General features: G+C 36.0%; 1 protein-coding gene across 2 annotated transcripts in view; it reads left to right on the forward strand.

The window, feature by feature from the left end:
- The window catches only part of phex.S (phosphate regulating endopeptidase homolog X-linked S homeolog), a 125652-nt gene extending 110711 nt beyond the window's left edge, over nucleotides 1–14941 (forward strand). Inside the window, exons 16-22 of one of the 2 annotated variants that reach the window (XR_005965763.1) lie at nucleotides 1834–1888; nucleotides 6397–6464; nucleotides 9534–9664; nucleotides 9832–9897; nucleotides 11282–11315; nucleotides 12867–12943; nucleotides 14733–14941. Coding sequence is in view for 1 of the 2 variants with exons in the window: in XM_018249081.2 (XP_018104570.1) it covers nucleotides 1834–1888; nucleotides 6397–6464; nucleotides 9534–9664; nucleotides 9832–9897; nucleotides 11282–11386; nucleotides 12867–12943; nucleotides 14733–14835 (605 nt within the window). In the remaining variant the exon portion in view is untranslated. Of the gene's footprint in view, nucleotides 1–1833; nucleotides 1889–6396; nucleotides 6465–9533; nucleotides 9665–9831; nucleotides 9898–11281; nucleotides 11387–12866; nucleotides 12944–14732 lie in introns of both variants that reach the window. The other variant, XM_018249081.2, reaches the window with a different exon arrangement.
- The last annotated feature ends 2434 nt before the right edge of the window (nucleotides 14942–17375 follow it).

Raw genomic sequence — 17375 nt, forward strand, 5'->3', positions numbered from 1 at the left:
TTTTTTCACCAGGCATGGATTCACGACAAAAAAGTTGCCAAGACAAAATTTGTCGCCATAAGAAAAAAAAACGCCTATTGACTTTAATGCATTTGAACAAAAAAATTGGTAGAGACAAAAATGTCGACTCAAGAAAAAAACTCTTTGGCTTTTATGCATTAGGAATGAGAAAAAATTGTCACGCACGTAAAAAATTATCACCCATAAAAAGAATTTTGTCACCCATTGACTTCAATGCAGTTTGCAAATTTTTTTTGCGAAGCGAAATGGGACAGATTCGCTCATCTCTACTTGCTAGCCTGAACGAATAGAGAGGCGGCCATACCATGTAGGGATTTTCCTATAGTATGCACTGGTTCTGCCCCTGGGCCAGTTGGGGAGTTTCTGTACATTATGGCTCATGTATAACCAACTTAAAAAAGGACCAATTTATCCTTTGGCAGTGTTGCCCACCCTATATGCCTTCAATTTGTAATTGTTTAAAAACCTTTTTGAGGTATTCACTAGTGATGGGCGAATTTATTCGCCAGGCGCGAATTCACGGCGAATTCACGCGATTCGCCGCCAGCGAATAAATTCACGAAACGGCCGCGAAAATTTGCCCGGAAAAATTAGCCGGCGTCAAAAATGGGCGTCGGCATCAAAAACGAGACGCCGGCGCCGTTTTGCGAATTTTTTGCCGTTTCAGCGAATCAAAACGGCGCAAATTCGCCCAACACTAGTATACACAAACTTTTCCCCTTGGAAAAGCATTCAGTAGCTATTGTCCTTGTTCTGACATATTTTAACAGTGTTCTTATCTTTACCTTACTAGTGGATCAAGAGTCAAGTCAAGTTGCAAGTATCAAGGTGCCAGTGACCCTGCAATTATTGCATGATAATTCTTATGCTTCATTCTCAGAATTAAAGGGGACCCGTCACCCAAACAAAATTATCCAAATCCTATTTTATAATGTTAGTCAAGCAAAATGAACTTTAATTACACTGTATAAATTATTTGAATCTTGTTTCCATCAGTCTGGGAACTCATAATTATAGCCACCAGGAAGGAGCCATTTTGTGGACACTGTTATTAAGGCAAGCCTTGCATCATCTCAGAATCTTGTTTGTGCTCCAGGGGACAGGGACCCAATGTCCAACCCCATGCCCTGGTTACACAATTAAATCGTTAAGAGAGCTGGGGGAATGTAGGGAGAGCGGTGACATCTAGGAAGTGCTGAATGGAAAGTGAAAGTAATTGCTTGCCCCGCCTCTATGCCTAGGCATAGAGGAGGGGTAGGCAATACTTGATTGACAGCTGATATTTTTAAATGAGTTTACAACAGCTATGAATGCTTTAATAAAAAAATAAATTGGATTTCATATTTAATTTAAGAAGGACTTTTATTATACAGATTTTTATGTCTGGGTGACGGGTCCACTTTAAAGCAAGCAAGACAATATACCACACTATGAAATCTGTACATGAACTGATTTCCATTTTCTTTTTTTTACTTTCAAAACAAAAAAAAACGAAATGGACAGATAAAACAGTAGGAGTCACTTCTTATGCAGAATAATTTACCTTAACCTTAGCTTTGCCTGTGTTATTATACAGTATGTCCAGTTTTTCACTGTAGCAATGCACATTTATCCGCAGAGGCTATTCAAAATGTTTCAATTACATATCTGCATCTGTCAAATGACCTTGATATTCTCAGGTACTTTTTCTTTAATAGATGATGTTAGGTAAGATAAGTGATAGATTGAGATGAAGAAAGACATTCATGTTTTCATTCCCTTATAATTAGACTTATTTATTGTGATTTGTGTACCTGCATTTCATCCTTGTAGGATTTCCAGCAGGAGAACTTCAAAAGCCTTTCTTCTGGGGAGCACAGTATCCACGGTATGGAAATTAATATATCTATTCAGACCATATATATACAGTAAGCAGGGACATTTAAAACAGTATACCTACACAAAAGTCCAAGGAAATATAAAGTAAAGATCCTTATCTGCTTGGTATGACCAGACATTCTCCCCAAATGCTTCCAACTTTCAGGTAAGTGCAACCCGCTTTTCAGTTCAGCAATTTTGGACTGGCCAACCAAAATGGGGGACAGCTGGAAGTGATATTATTTTGCTGGCATAAAGGCAGAATACACAGGGCCATGTATTTGGGCCATTTTTGGTGAGATATATTCATTTTGTCACACTTGGTTTAAAGGCATTCCATATTACCCCTCTGCCGCTGATGGAAATGTGTTGAATGTAATCATAAGAATTCCAGTAACAAAAATGTCTACTAAGAGAAAAAAAAGAGTACATTCCATCAATTTTGAGTTTGCTGTAAATTGTAAACCTATAAAATGACACCATATATTTTCTTTTAGGAAAACATCCCATTATTGTTTGTGCCCATAGGCCCCCATTATGGCTCAGGTTGCAGTTGCATTACCTGCAGTCCTTGTAGCTAAATTCATGTCTAACAAAATTCAACTACAAGGGGCAGATTTATCAAGGGTCGAAGTGAATTCGAGGGAATTTTCTAAGTAAAAAAATTCGAAATTCGAAGTAATTTTTGGATACTTCAACCATCGAATAGGATATTTCAACTTCGAATTTACTTCGATTTGAAGTAAAAATCGTTCGACTATTCGACCATTGGATAATCTAAGTACTGTCTCTTTAAAAAAACTTCAACTTCAATACTTCGCCAAATTAAACCTGCCGAAGTGATATGTTAGCCTATGGGGATCTTCCACAGCAATTTTCTAAGATTTTTATTTTCGAAGGAAAATCATACGATTATACGATAAAATTGTTCAAATAGTACGATCGGAATACGATCGTACGATGAATAAAATCCTCCGACTTCGAATGTCGGAGGATTCTATTTGATGATCGAATTTCGAAGTATTTTTCACTTCGAAATTCGACCCTTGATAAATCTGCCCCCAAGTGTGTGGCAAGGAAAAGATAAAGGGGTGCAGCTATTCACATTGCACTAATATTTATTGTTAATATGGCCTAGGGCCCTCTGTGTTTCTCAACTCTTGTTCTGGAAAATGTTAATTACTACAACAAGACCCAAATTGTAGTTTTTAATAATCATCCTAGATCCTCAACATACAACACTGACACACCAACTGATCATCTATGAATTATATATTGCTCTTATATGAGCCTTTTAAATATATGTAGCTGTAGCTTAAAATGATGGTCCCTTTAATAGAGGGTTATTTTCTAAACTCTGGTCTGACTTTTTGGGGCAAGACTAACATTTTTTTGGGGGGGGGGGTTTTAACTCGAATTTTTGGAGATTTCTTAAAGCCCTATGCAGCAAGAAGCCGAATCCGAAAGTCCGCTGTCTCGGATATGCCGAGGTTGTGTTTAAGTCAATGGCAGAGGTGCCTATACTTTTGAAGGTTCTGTGGTCTGCGCTGGAATTAGCCTGAAAATCCGTCCTTTTAAGGCAAAATCTTTGAAAAAATTCAATCTTTTTGGGAAAAAGCACAAAAAAATCAAGCAATTCGTGAAAAAACTTCCAAACTCTTAAATCAAGCTTTTTAATTAATAAATAAGATCAAATTGTGGATTCTAGTTTGAAAAAATGTGGATTTTGATAAATAATGTTTAATGTTTTAATGTCTTAATATCTTAAAGTTTTAATGTCTTGATGTTTTACTCATTCTTCTTTTACAAAGAAAAAATATGCTTGCCTTTTTATTAGAAATCCATCCTTAACAATCCATTATAAAGTAAATTGTTCCTTATTAGCATAATACTGTTTAAAAAGTGTGCAGACCTGTCTATGCCTGCAGTAACACAGAGCTAAAATTCAGTGTCCCTTATTTTAGAATTCTGTCAGTCACAACATTTTGCATCAAAGACTTAATGAGACAGTTTTTCAGTTTTCCATTTACTGTATGCGTAAAACAAAATACTCTGGTCTTTTAAACTCTCTCTCTTATTCCTTATGTTTAACTTAAGGAAAATTAACAGTAATAACATTGATGTGGTTCATTTATTAAAGGGTATATCATGCTCTCTTTAATATTTTGTGTGTGTGCGTAGTTATTTACCAGAACAGCTCTGCCTACTGCTGGGAACACATTAAATACTAATGGTCTATCAGCAGGAAAAATGCTAATTTGGGGGAAAAAATGTCCTTATTACTGTACTTCTGAAAGTGTTATTGCCATATGTATATTAGGAAATACATATCCTGACTATTTCTATAATATATACACCAAAGGTGTTTTAGAGGGTATATTGTTTATTTTATCCATCAAATCCATTAAAACAATATTTAATAAGTGTCACTAGAACAAAAGTATAGGTATATTGTACTTAATCCAGAAGTCTGTTATCCACAAAGTTGCAAATTATGGGAAGGCCATCTTCCATACTGTAAGCAAATAATTGTAAATTTTCCTTATTATTTCCTTACTCTCTGTAATAATAAAACAGTAGCTTATACTTGACAGTAACTAAGCTACATAAACCCACACTGGTGGCAAAACAATGTTCTTCGGTTTATTAAGTGTATAATTTTTTTTATAGCAGACTTAAATGGGTGGTTCACCATTAAGTTGACTTTTAGGGGCACATTTACTTAGCTCGAGTGAAGGAATAGAAGAAAAAATACTTCGAATTTCGAACATTTTTTTTTGGCTACTTTGACCATCGAATTGGCTACTTCGACCTTCAACTATGACTTCGAATCGAACGATTTGAAGTAAAAATCGTTCGACTATTCGACCATTCGATAGTCGAAGTACTGTCTCTTTAAAAAAAACTTTGACTCCCTTCTTCGCCAACTAAAACCTACCGAACATCAATGTTAGCCTTTGGGGAAGGCTTCCTAACAAATTTCTGATCGAAGGAAAATCGTTCGAACAAGCGATTTTTCCTTCAAACGTTAGATCGAAGTATTTGCGGAAATCCTTCGACTTCGATATTCGAAGTCGAAGGATTTTACTTAGACGGTCAAATATCGACGGTTAATTAACCCTTGATATTCGACCCTAAGTAAATGTACCCCCTAGTATGTTATAGAATTGCTAATTCTAAGAAACTTTCCAATTGGTCTTCATTATTTATTTATTTTTAGCATTTTTAAAATTATTTGCCATCTTCTTCTGACTCTTTCCAGCTTTCAAATGGGGGTCACTGACCCCATGTAAAAACAAATACTCTGTAAGGCTACACATGGGTAGTGTTACTGCTACATTTGATTTCTCATCTGTCTTTTCTGACCCTCTCCTATTCATACTACAGTATTGTATTCAAATCAGTGCATGGTTGCTAGGGTAATCTGGGCCCTAGCAATAAGATTGCTGAATAAAAAGCTAAATAACTCAAAAACCACAAAAAGCAAAGCAAATTTTCTCAGAATATCACTCTGTACATCATACTTAGGGGCAGATTTATCAAGGGAGTAATTGTAACTGCTATAATTTCGAAATTCGAATAAAAAAAGACCAACCGAAATTAATCAAAAAATCTAAGCTTTTTTTGGGTGAATAGGCCGTTTTCGTTCATATTCGAATTGTACAAATCGAAGTAACAGTGCATTCGATCGAATTCAATTCAAAGTTTTTCCAAATAAAACCTTTGATTTTTGAAAGTCCACCAATTGACTCCAAGTTGGTTCTAGGAGGTCCCCCATAGGCTAAAATAGCAATTCGGCAGATTTTGGATGGCGAATGGTCGAAGTCGAATTTTCAAAAAGACTGTACATATATTATGTAAATTAATATATACCAATTTTCAAATATTTTTCAAATTTGAATTGAATTTGGACTATTCCCTAATCGAAATACACAAAAATTAGCTCGAAATTCAATTTTTTTTTTTCATTCGAATTTTCACTTCGACCCTTGATAAATCTGCCCTTTAGTTAACTCAACAGTGAACAAACCCTTTAAGGTATTAAACTACAGAAAAATTCATTATCTAGAAAAGACAAGGTCCCAAATTGTCACATTTAAATGTATGATCTTCTTGCGCTGTCTTGTTTTCCCTTTAATAAATAAGTGATAGTTTCAAACACATATTTGTTTTTTTCGATTTCTTCTATTGGCTCCTGGAATCCCATAGCCACCAGTCTGTAGATAAAATGCTAAATGAACTCATACACATCGGTGCTAAGCATTTGCCAATATACACAGTTTGGCTGATTAGAACTGGCAACCTGATGATCCAATTTCATCTTTGATATTCCTGTGCAGCTTCAAGAAAATGAATAATTAAAAACTAAATCCTAGCAGGATCATGATCAGAAGCTGAATGATACCAAGGATTGTGACTTTTTATTAACAAAAAACTGAGGATGTTAAATATTTGCATGTATTTTTTCTTGTTGTATGTACTGTATATGGATTTATAAATTGTTTTATAATCTTTTAGATCACTGAGCTATGGCGCAATAGGAGTAATTGTTGGGCATGAGTTCACGCATGGATTTGACAGCAATGGTATATCTATTTTTATAAATATATCATTTTTTTTTGGTCCACAAATATACAGAGTACTGAGCTGTGTTCATTTAGTCTCCAGAATGTAATTGAAGCCCCGACATGAATGCCTTTGCCAAATGCACTGACCATCTTGCTAAATACACAAGTCCTGTGCTGCTTAAAGAGGATGTAAAGGCAAAAAAATAAAATCCCATTTTTACTTTCTTTAATGGAAAAGAAACCTATCTCCGATATACTTTGATTAAAAAATGTGTACCGTTTTTATAATAAACCTGACTGTATGCAGTGAAATTCCCCCTTCGTTTTACTTGCTGCACAGCTGCAGATAGGAAACTTCAGACTGTCCCTAACTGCTCTGCAGGGAAACAATCAAACTTTCAAACAGCAGGGGGAGCCCCCCACCTTACTTCCCTGACCTCAAGCAGCTTTGTTTGTTTCCCTATAAAGCAAACGGCGACTGTGTAGAGATCTGTATCCGCAGACCCAGTGCAGTCTGCATATTCTCATTATTTATCAGTATCGGCTTCTACAGCAGAAATTATTTTACTTGTACTGTTTTGATAATTTATGATGATCCTTAAGCTTAACCTCCCAACTGAAGCTCAGACCAAACTAAGCATGTGCGTGGTTTTGGTCTTGCAAAAATGTTTAACAAAAGTTACAAGATCCTTACCCCCTGTGGCCAACATTAAAAATATGAATAATTTGTTTAATTAGGCTTCTGGTGCAGTAAGTTCATGTTTATGTTTAATATACAAAATACAGCACTTCTAACATTATTCTATTTTAGACTTTAATTCCCCTTTAAAGGCAACTGAGCAAATTATTAGCAAGTTGTGCCTGATCTTATGGCAGGTGAAAAACTGGATCATGCATGTGGTGTAGTAATCCATTCTGTTGATGATACTGTATGTACCAAGATGGTCATCTGTTGAATTTTACTAACATATTTAATAATTTAGAGATTTAGAATTTTGTTTGTTCTGTCCTGTACACTGGACTGCATGGTCAAAACTTTGCCAAAAAGACTGAATTCATCTGTCCTTGTGACCCCAGTTTTAAAATCCCTGAAAAAAAATATTCAGAAAATAATATGGCATTAGATGTAAAGAAGTTTTTTTAGAAGCCACGTAGGTGTTTTTTCACAGTGAGGGCAATGAGGTTGTGGAATGCACTGCCGGATGATGTTGTGATGGCTGATTCTGTTAATGACTTTAAGGAGCAGGTTTACCTAGGGTCAAATATCGAGGGTTAATTAACCCTCGATATTCGACTGCCGAATTGAAATCCTTCGAATATCGAAGTCGAATGATTTAGCGCTATTCCTACGATCGAACGCTCAAAGGATTTTAATCCATCGATCAAAGGATTTTCCTTCGATCAGAAAATTGTTAGGAAGCCTATGGGGACCTTCCCCATAGGCTAACATTGGCCTCGGTAGGTTTTAGGTGGCGAACTAGGGGGTTGAATAATTTTTTAAACAATGTAAGTAAGCCTGAATAAGGGAGCACCACCCCTAAATCAAAGAGAAACAGACAAATGGTGTGCAGGGTTATATGGATAAATAGTAGCACAAAAGAGAAAAAGATTAACCCTTAAAGTTGCACCACCCCATCTTTAAATCCGAGGACTCAAGGAACAATAAAACTTAACTTTTAATAAATAAATTAAAACCGTAAGTCCAGAGGAGCGTTTAAAATAAGGTTGGGGACAGGGAGGCAAAGAACCCGAATTCAAATGGGCAAAAAAGTACACAGCATACAGTGGGTGTTTGGGATGTCAAAGAGTAACCCACGAGCCTACAAATGTTAATACTGGTAAGTCACATACAATCATTTAACAGCCATAAGTCGGGGTAAACCTTGTATGATGGCTTTTAGGCCTTAAAATATCCACCACCCCTTCACCCTCAAGCACACCCTCCCATAGCCAAAGAGAGAGAAGCCAGTGTATTATGGCTGTATGTCGATTAACCCTGAATTAAATCAGGTAAATTAAATACATAAACTGCCAACCCTGGCATGCGAGTGCTGGTAGGCAGCAGAGTTCAGTTAATAAGCCATAGACTGAGATAGGGATTAACACAAAGCGCAATCAGGTCTGGTGCACCACCCCTTCACCCTCAAGCGCCCCCTCCCCTTTTCCAAAGTAAGCAACCAAAGTAGCCGTATTCAATTAGTTTTAGATTTGAATGGAGGTTAAGATTCTATCCCAGCCACAAAATCACAGTCGAGAACCCACCCCTTCACCCACAGAGCTTCCCACCCGTTTCTGCTGTGAAGCGGTAGCCCAAAGATTCTTTGTAGATTCAGCCCCCCTGCCTAACAATTCTAAAATGCGCCTGACGCACGTTTCACCTGCATATCACAGGCTTTGTCAAAGGCCTAAAATATCTGTCTCTTTAAAAATTTAACTTCGACCTTTCGCCATCTAAAACCTGCTGAATTGCTGTTTTAGCCTATGGGAGACTTCCTAGAACCTGGAGTCAATAGGTGGAGTTTGAAGAATCAAATTTTTTTTGGGGAAAACTGTGATTCGAATTTGATCAATTGCGCTATTACTTCGATTCGTACGATTCGGCCTATTCGACTGAAAATGGTCTTATTCAGCCTTTAAAACTTCAACTTAATTTCGGTTGGTCTTTTTGAATTTGAATTTCAAAGTTTTTCAAATTCGAAATTCGACCCTTGATAAATATGCCCCTTAGTGTATGAGTATACAGTATATAGTTTATGTGAGTGTATGGAGGGGTCAATGTGTTTGTGTGGATGGATGTTGGGTTTCATTTGGAGGGGTTGAACTTGAACCCAACTTAACTAAGTAACTATGTACAGTAATATTCCTTGTGTGCTCTCTCTATACATACACTATAGCTTATAACTGGACAGCATGATATTTCATAACATCATCAATATGTATATTTCATCTTTCCTAAACCTCTTTATATTCATAATCAATTGAAACTATTCAAAGTTGTATTGTAATCCTAAAAATACATACCTGTATAGTTTAATATTTAACCCAGATATGGTATAGTAAATGCAGATTCCTTATTTATTATTTAAGGTCGGAAATATGACAAAGAAGGTAATTTGTTTTCATGGTGGACAAGGGAATCAGAAGAAAGATTCAAAAACAAAACCCAATGCATAGTGGACCAGTACAATAATTATTACTGGAAGCAAGTAGGATTGCATGTGAGTAAACTTTTAAAGGGCTCTATACGTTTAGGGGCAGATTTATCAAGGGTCGAAGTGAATTCGAGGGAATTTTCGAAGTAGCCAAATATATTTTATATAAGAAAATTTTATTTCATATGCTTACTTAAAAAATGGTTATCTGATATCCTCCTTTTTTTGGGTAGGTAAAGGGAACGAAGACTTTGTCAGAAAACATAGCTGATAATGGAGGAATAAGAGAATCTTTTCGGGTATGCAAAATCATGTATTTATATCCTAATGTTTATTCTAATGATTCGATGAAGCAAAAAACTCTATGGGGGTTATTTACTAAACTCTGAATGCAAAAATCACGAATAATTTGTGGGTTTTTTTTTATAAAATCGGACTTTAAAAAAATTACGAATTTTTCGAAATTTATTAAACCCAGAGGATGGAAAAGTCAGAATCAGAAAATATGACATCTTAGACCTCTCGAGGGTGCATATAAGTCAATGGGAGATCAATCAAATAGGTTTCTTAGTCTGAGTTTTCCGGGTGAAAAATTTGAAAAAATTGTGAAAATCGGATAAAAAATCTGAAAAAATTTTGAAAATCAGATTTTTTCCCGCAAAGCAAATTTTCAGGAAAATGTAATAATAAATAAGCATAGAATAAAATATTGAGATAAATTCAGACTTTGATAAATAACACCTTAAATGTAGAAAATCACACAATTACCAGTGTCAGTTGTACTTATATAAAAGTACTTGCAATATTTGCCTTCTTAAAAACTTTCTTTTTTCTTTTTTTTTGCTTTGAAGCCCATTATCTTCCTTTGTTCATTTTAATTCCTTCTGTCCTTGTTTTCGGGTATTTCTTTCTTCTTTTGTACTTATAATTCTTTAGATTAAACAAGAACATATCAAAAGCAAGAGGAACATTGCTCAGTACCGTTTTTTTTTGGGGGGAATATTGTAAATATAGCTAAACACTAGTGATGGGCGAATTTGTCCCGTTTCGCCATGAATTTCATGAATCTCCCGCAAAATTAGCGAAACTGGCAAAAAAAACTGCGATTTTGACACCAACAACAATTCGCCGGCGTCAAAGTTGACGCCGGCGCCCATTAAAGTCAATGGACGTCCGTTAATAGTCACCGGGATCTAAATTGGCGCCAACGCACGTGGTGTCAAAATTTTTCTGCTGGTGCCGAATTATAACAAGAAAATTTGCCGCAAATTTGCGCCTGGCGAAAAACATTTTCACTTAAAGCCCTAAGATAAAAAAATCAACTTGTGACATTTTTAATGGCGTGAACCCCTGAATGTGATATTATGAATACAATTTTGTACATCCATAAACAGTTATGGTATCTTTTATCTGGAAACCCATTATCCAGAAAGCTCAGATTTACAGACAGGTCATCTTGCATAGACTCCATTTTGTGGGAAATTCGCAAATTTTTTGGTGAAACTGGAGACATTCGCCCATCACTAAGGCAGTAAATATGCAGAGCCTCTTGGGTGGTGACATCTATAACTTCCTGTTCTCCACTTTTTATTGTTTGTAAGTTGGGTATTTTGCATTAGCTACAAGCAAGTTGGGTGGGTGTCTGTGATTACAATATTAATATTTTATCACATTTTTTTTCAGGCATACAGAAAGTGGATTGAAGATTCAAGGAAGGGTAAAGAAGAAGTGCTTCTTCCTGGCCTACATTTCAATAATAATCAGCTCTTCTTCATAAGTTATGCTCATGTAAGCCACTAAAGAAAAAGCAGGTCTTGCATCTCAGCATCCAGCCTAACATCTACTATATATTTTGTTCGCCTTCTGAGTTACTATCACATGCATATAAAAATGTTGGTTTAGGATCCTCTAACCTCTAAAACAGTTTGCCAAATACATCATAATAAAATATAAAAACATACACAAATACATGCACGCACAGCATACTACAGGTATGGGATCCGTTATCTGGAAACCCGTTATACAAAAAGCTCCGAATTATGGAAAGGCTGCCTCCCATAGACTCTATTTTATCCAAATAATCCATTGTTTTTGTAAAAACCTTGTACTTGATCCAAACTAATTAATCCTTATTAGAAGCGAAACCAGCCCATTAACAGACTTAAGCTATGAAGATCCAAATTACAGAAAGATACATTATCCGGAAACCCTATTCTGGATAACAGGTCTCATACCTGAGATTTTGCAACTTTAGGGGTTGATTCATTAAAATGCGAAGTTGCGCCTCAGCAGCCGAACGCAGGCGAAGTTTCACTAGCGTTAATTCATCAGCGTGAGCATTTCTAAGCGACCTTTCGCTAAAGTTCAATTCTGCCTTGCAAAACATTGTTAGTACTCTTACACTTAGGTCAATTTGAATAGGATGGGCTCTAATGCCCTAGACATAAGCCCACCCTAAAAAGTTTCCAGCATACGATATGATTAGTGATGGGCGAATTGGGGGCATTTCAGTTGCCGAAAAATTTGCGAATTTCCTGCGAAATTCGTGAAACGGCAAAAAATTTGTGAAATGGCACCGGCGTCTCGTTTTTGATGCCGGCGACCATTTTTTGGACGCTGGCGCAAATTCGCTGGCGAAAATGCACCGGCGTCCGTCCATTTTTTTGCAGGCATTCGCCACGAATTCGCGCCTGTCGAATAAATTCGCCCATCACTAGATATGATGTCGCTGACATAAGATTAAGGAGGATGTAGCTACATTTTATAAGTTCGCCAGGTCTAAGGTCATGAAGAAAACTCTGGCGAAAGAGGTAACGTTCTGTAAAATTTATACTTTAGGGAATTTGCGCCTGAGCGTAAATGTGCCTGGTGATTGGGCGTGAAACTGTGCTAGCAACGGTCTCTTACGCTAGTGAATTGTTGTCCCTGCAGATAGGACTGCTGGTGAATTTTCGCTAGCGATGGCCATTTCTCACTTTAGTAAATCTGGGTTTCATTCGATAATTTGAACATTTCAGCTTTTACTCCAATTTCACTATAAATTCAGACTTTTCAGGTGCCATATCCGAAAAATTCTGTTCTTTCACAAGACAAAAAGTGGCGGTTTTTCCCAATCCTATTTCTTCAGTATATAATGTAGACACCTTTAGGACTTGTCTTTTTTGCTTACTCATGTGAACTCATTTAATTACACGCATCTTCTATATCTTTACAATACAGCCTTATTAAACGAACACAGATATTCATTGATGTGGTCTTTGTGTTTTAGGTGAGATGTATCAACTTCCGTATTGAATCTGCAAGAGATCAAATAATGAATGGAGTACATAGTCCTCCCCAATTCAGGTAATATTGATAACAAACATGAAACAGAAAATGTCTTTGTATAGATAAATCTATGAGACAAAACATGTACCAGAGAATACAGCACCTAGTGGCACAACTTTTACTATACTAGCCTTCACTAGTATACATGTTTCTAAATATTGTGCCAAAACAGGTATGGGATTTGTTATCTGGGAACCTGTTATCCAGAAAGTTACAAATTATAGACCCTATAGACTCCATAGACTTCTAATAAAATAATTCACATTTTTAAAAATGATTTTGCTTTTCTCTGTAATAATAAAACATTATCGTTTGATCGAACGATTAAATACTTCGAATCAAACGTTTCGAAGGATTTTAATCCATCGATCGAAGCATATTCCTTCGATCAGAAAGTTGTTAGGAAGCCTATGGGGACCTTCCCCATAGGCTAACATTGGCCTCGGTAGGTTTAAGGTGGCGAACTAGGGGGTCGAAGAATTTTTTAAAGAGACAGTACTTCGACTATCGAATGAGTCGGATTCATTATATCTTAGTTGGGATCAAGTACAAGGTACTGTTTAATTATTACAGAGAAAAAGGAGATAATTTTTAAAAATTTGGAGTATTTGAATAAAATGGAGTCTATGGGAGAATGCCTTTCTGTAATTTGGATCATTCTGGATAACGGGTTTCCATATAACGGATCCCATACCACGAGTTTTTTAAGATTCATGGGGGGAAAAAAGAAACAAAAAAAAATCGCAATTCTATTGTTAGTGGGCCCCATAGATAATACAAATTATTTTAGACAAACAATAATTCCATCTGACCAATCTCGAATTTCTGCAGAATAACATTATGGGGCAGATTAATCGAAGTGTACCTCACTACAGTAAAAATTTCATAACTTTTGAAATTTTACTGTGGTAAGCTCTAATTTCACACTTTGATACTTTGCGCCGAGGGGTAGTTTACGACCACAAGTGTGTGTGCAAAGTGCAAGTGCAATGTTAGATTATATTGTTTTGCATAATTGAACAAATTAATTGCTTTTATGCTTTAATGTATCTATTGTGCTCATATCGCTTCAAGGGTGGCACTAACCATTACACTCACTAACTCAGTAGCTTTTTAAGTTTATTATACTTTTATTATATTCCAATACCCCCACATACAATTTATAATATTGCCCTCTAGAATCATTATTGGTGTATAACAAAGTTATTGGCTGCATGTACAAGCATGTACTTTATTACCCCTTGAACTCTGTGTTAGAGTCCTGCAGCGGGTCGGGTACCCGTGGGTTACTCGCAAAAACCTAGGTAGAAGTTCCGGGTGTGGGTATAAATGTGGCATTTCCCTAACTAAGAAATTAACTTTTAGTTCATAAAATCAATATCTTTCTTTAACATAAATGGTTTATGTACAATAGAGACATGGCCAATTGCTAATCTGATTCTATACAAAGAGATATATAGTGAATAAAGTACCCCCTCTTGTAAAATATAAGGATATTATAAGTCGCCAAGGAGTTTCATGACCATATAAAAGTACGAGGCCAAAGGCCGAATGTTTTTATACAGGTCATGGAACTCCGAGGGAACTTCTAATATCCTCATATTTTGCAACTGGGGGTACTTTATTTATTATAATACAGAAGTTTCAGTGAGTCATGTGACAGAAATGACATCAGAACTCACCGTTTATAACTGATGACATCAGAACTCACCGTTTATAAAGATATAATTTACAGGATATTCATGGCTTTTGTGTATTATACATTTATAAAATGATTATAGTTTTTATGTTTTCTCTTTCTTGACAGGGTAATCGGTGCAATGAGCAATTTTGAAGAGTTTCACAAAGCTTTTAATTGTCCCAAGACGTCAAAAATGAACAGAGGTGATAATTCCTGTCGAGTTTGGTAGAAAAAAGAAGATTACATTTTATTTTTCTCCATATATTAAAAGGACTTCTCTTTGAATTGCGCTACAAACTGTTATTTTTTGAAAGTTGAAAAGAGGATTCAGTTTTGTGTTTTATTGCTCTCCATCAAAACATATTGATTTAGTCATAGGGATTAAAGGTTTGTGCAATTTTGGGATGCACCTAGAATTAGCTCAATAGTTCTTCAACAACATGAGGGACTATAAAACTTTAGTAATATTAACAAGATATAGGGTAGCAGTTTTCAAGTTCTTTGATTTTGTCACAAATTTTGTACGTAGCCTATTTATCTCTGTCAGTAATGAAGATATTGAATTGAAAGTATAGTAAAGAAAGATTTTGTGATAATTAGACTGTAGTGCAGCTATAATGATATTTTTGCACAATATCATCACTTATTAGCCTTTATCAACCTTCAGTGATAAAGTGCAACATTTTTATATAGAAAAAATAGTTTCATGGTTTTTTTAAACTTTTTAAACTTAACAGGCTGCACAGGCCAACAGAGGATAGAACTGTATTACCCGACCTGAAAGCAATTATATGGCTTAGAATGAAGCTCACAGGCATAAGTGAAATATGTCATCATTAGTGATGGGCGAATGAATTCGCCAGATGTGAATTTGTGGCGAATTTATGCATTTTGCCTCAAGCGAGTCAATTCATTTGCCAATTCGCTGGCGAAAAATCCACAGCATAAAGAAAAATCACAGAGAGTCAAAATTGGTGTGAGCATAAAAAATGACATGCATCAAAATTATTTTGACGCCCATTGACTTCAATGCGTTTTGCGAATTTCACAATAAATTCACAAATTTTCCGGTGAATAAAAATGGCACAGATTCGCCCATCACTAGTCATCATCTCTTTTCCTTTCATGTTGTGTATTAGTTGTGTGTCTAATCTGAAAGTCCATCTTGGAGACCTGCTGGAAGTACAATGATGCAGAGTAGGGATCTTTTCACTTTAGTGCTCCTCAAAAAAACATGCGGGGAGCTAAGGAAAAAACAAATTGCTACAGTATATTTTCTCAGATAAATAACTTTCCATCGAAATTTATGGGGAATTCAGTTGTTTAGCTGCAGAACCAAGTCCATAATAGATGCCCTTGTATAGGTATGGAACCCGTTATCCTGAATTTTCGGGCCCTGGGGTTTTCCGGATAATAGAACTTTTGGTAATTTGGATCTCTATACTTTTAAATCTACTATAATAAGGTTATTTGCCTCCAATAAGAATTAATTATAGCTTAATTGTGATCAAGTACAAGGTATTATTTTATTGTTACAGAGAAAAAGGAAATGAAATCCTAAAAAGTAAAAATTTTTGTTTAAAGGAGAACTAAACCATTGGCCCCACTCAATGCTTTCTCTCTCCTTAGTAAGTGGAAAAAGTGTCCCTGTCATGTACGTTGGCATATTCATGCAGAGTAGCAAAGTGCAGCTCTCCGGAGCCATCTTCTGTATCTTCGGATGATCTTCTTTTATTTCGGCAATGTTTGGAGCTTTCCGCGCATGCGCAGTAGGCATGAGTACCAGAATGGTCCCAACTGTGCATGCTTGAAAAAGCTCCATGCCTGCGCTCACTTCCGCGAGGAAGATACAGAATATGGCACCAGGAACACTTTTTCCACTTACTAAGGAGGGAGAAAGCAGAGAGGGGGGCCAATGGACGGAAGGGGATAGGGATTTTTGATTAACGGGGGGTTTAGTTCTCCTTTAAAGTGTAGTCTGCGGAAAACGGCCTTTCCATAATCTAGATGTTTCCAGATAACTTGTCCTGTATATGTTAGAAAAATATTGGACACATATATATGACATTTCCTATTATGATATTGCTTATGTAATTTTGTAAATGTTTTGAAATTAGTGATGGATAGAAAAATGTATTTGGTGTAAATGCTTCATTTTACTCCTTAATGATACTGTCCTTACTGTATACAGAAAACTGGAGTAGACCTTAAAATAACTGTGCAAACTTAGGGGCAGATTTATCAAACTCATTCACACTTTTTATTCATTCCTATGGTCGTTTGGTGGTTTTTATTATCTGGAATGCTTGAGGTTTTCCAGAAAAGGGGTCTTCCTGTAATTTGGATCATCATATGTTAGGGCTGCTTAAAAATATTTAAACCCCACAGGATGGTTTAACAACAGCATGATTTCTGCTACTGTATTAATGTAGTTTAGTTACCATAAAGTACAAAAAGATCTTTAAAAAAAAATGAGTGTTTCCTCAAAGAGCACTCTATGAAAAATTTCAGCCATGTAATTTGGAACTTTCTGGATAAAGGACTAATAGATTCCATGCCATTAAATCTAGAATACTATTATAAGGGTTATTGTCATTAAAGGGATCCTGTCATCGGAAAACATGTTTTTTTCAAAACGCATCAATTAATAGTGCTGCTCCAGCAGAATTCTGCACTGAAATCCATTTCTCAAAAGATCAAACAGATTTTTTTATATTCAATTCTGAAATCTGACATGGGGCTAGACATTTTGTTAATTTCCCAGCTGCC

Source organism: Xenopus laevis, chromosome 2S (assembly GCF_017654675.1).
Source record: "Xenopus laevis strain J_2021 chromosome 2S, Xenopus_laevis_v10.1, whole genome shotgun sequence".
NCBI lineage: Eukaryota > Metazoa > Chordata > Amphibia > Anura > Pipidae > Xenopus > Xenopus laevis.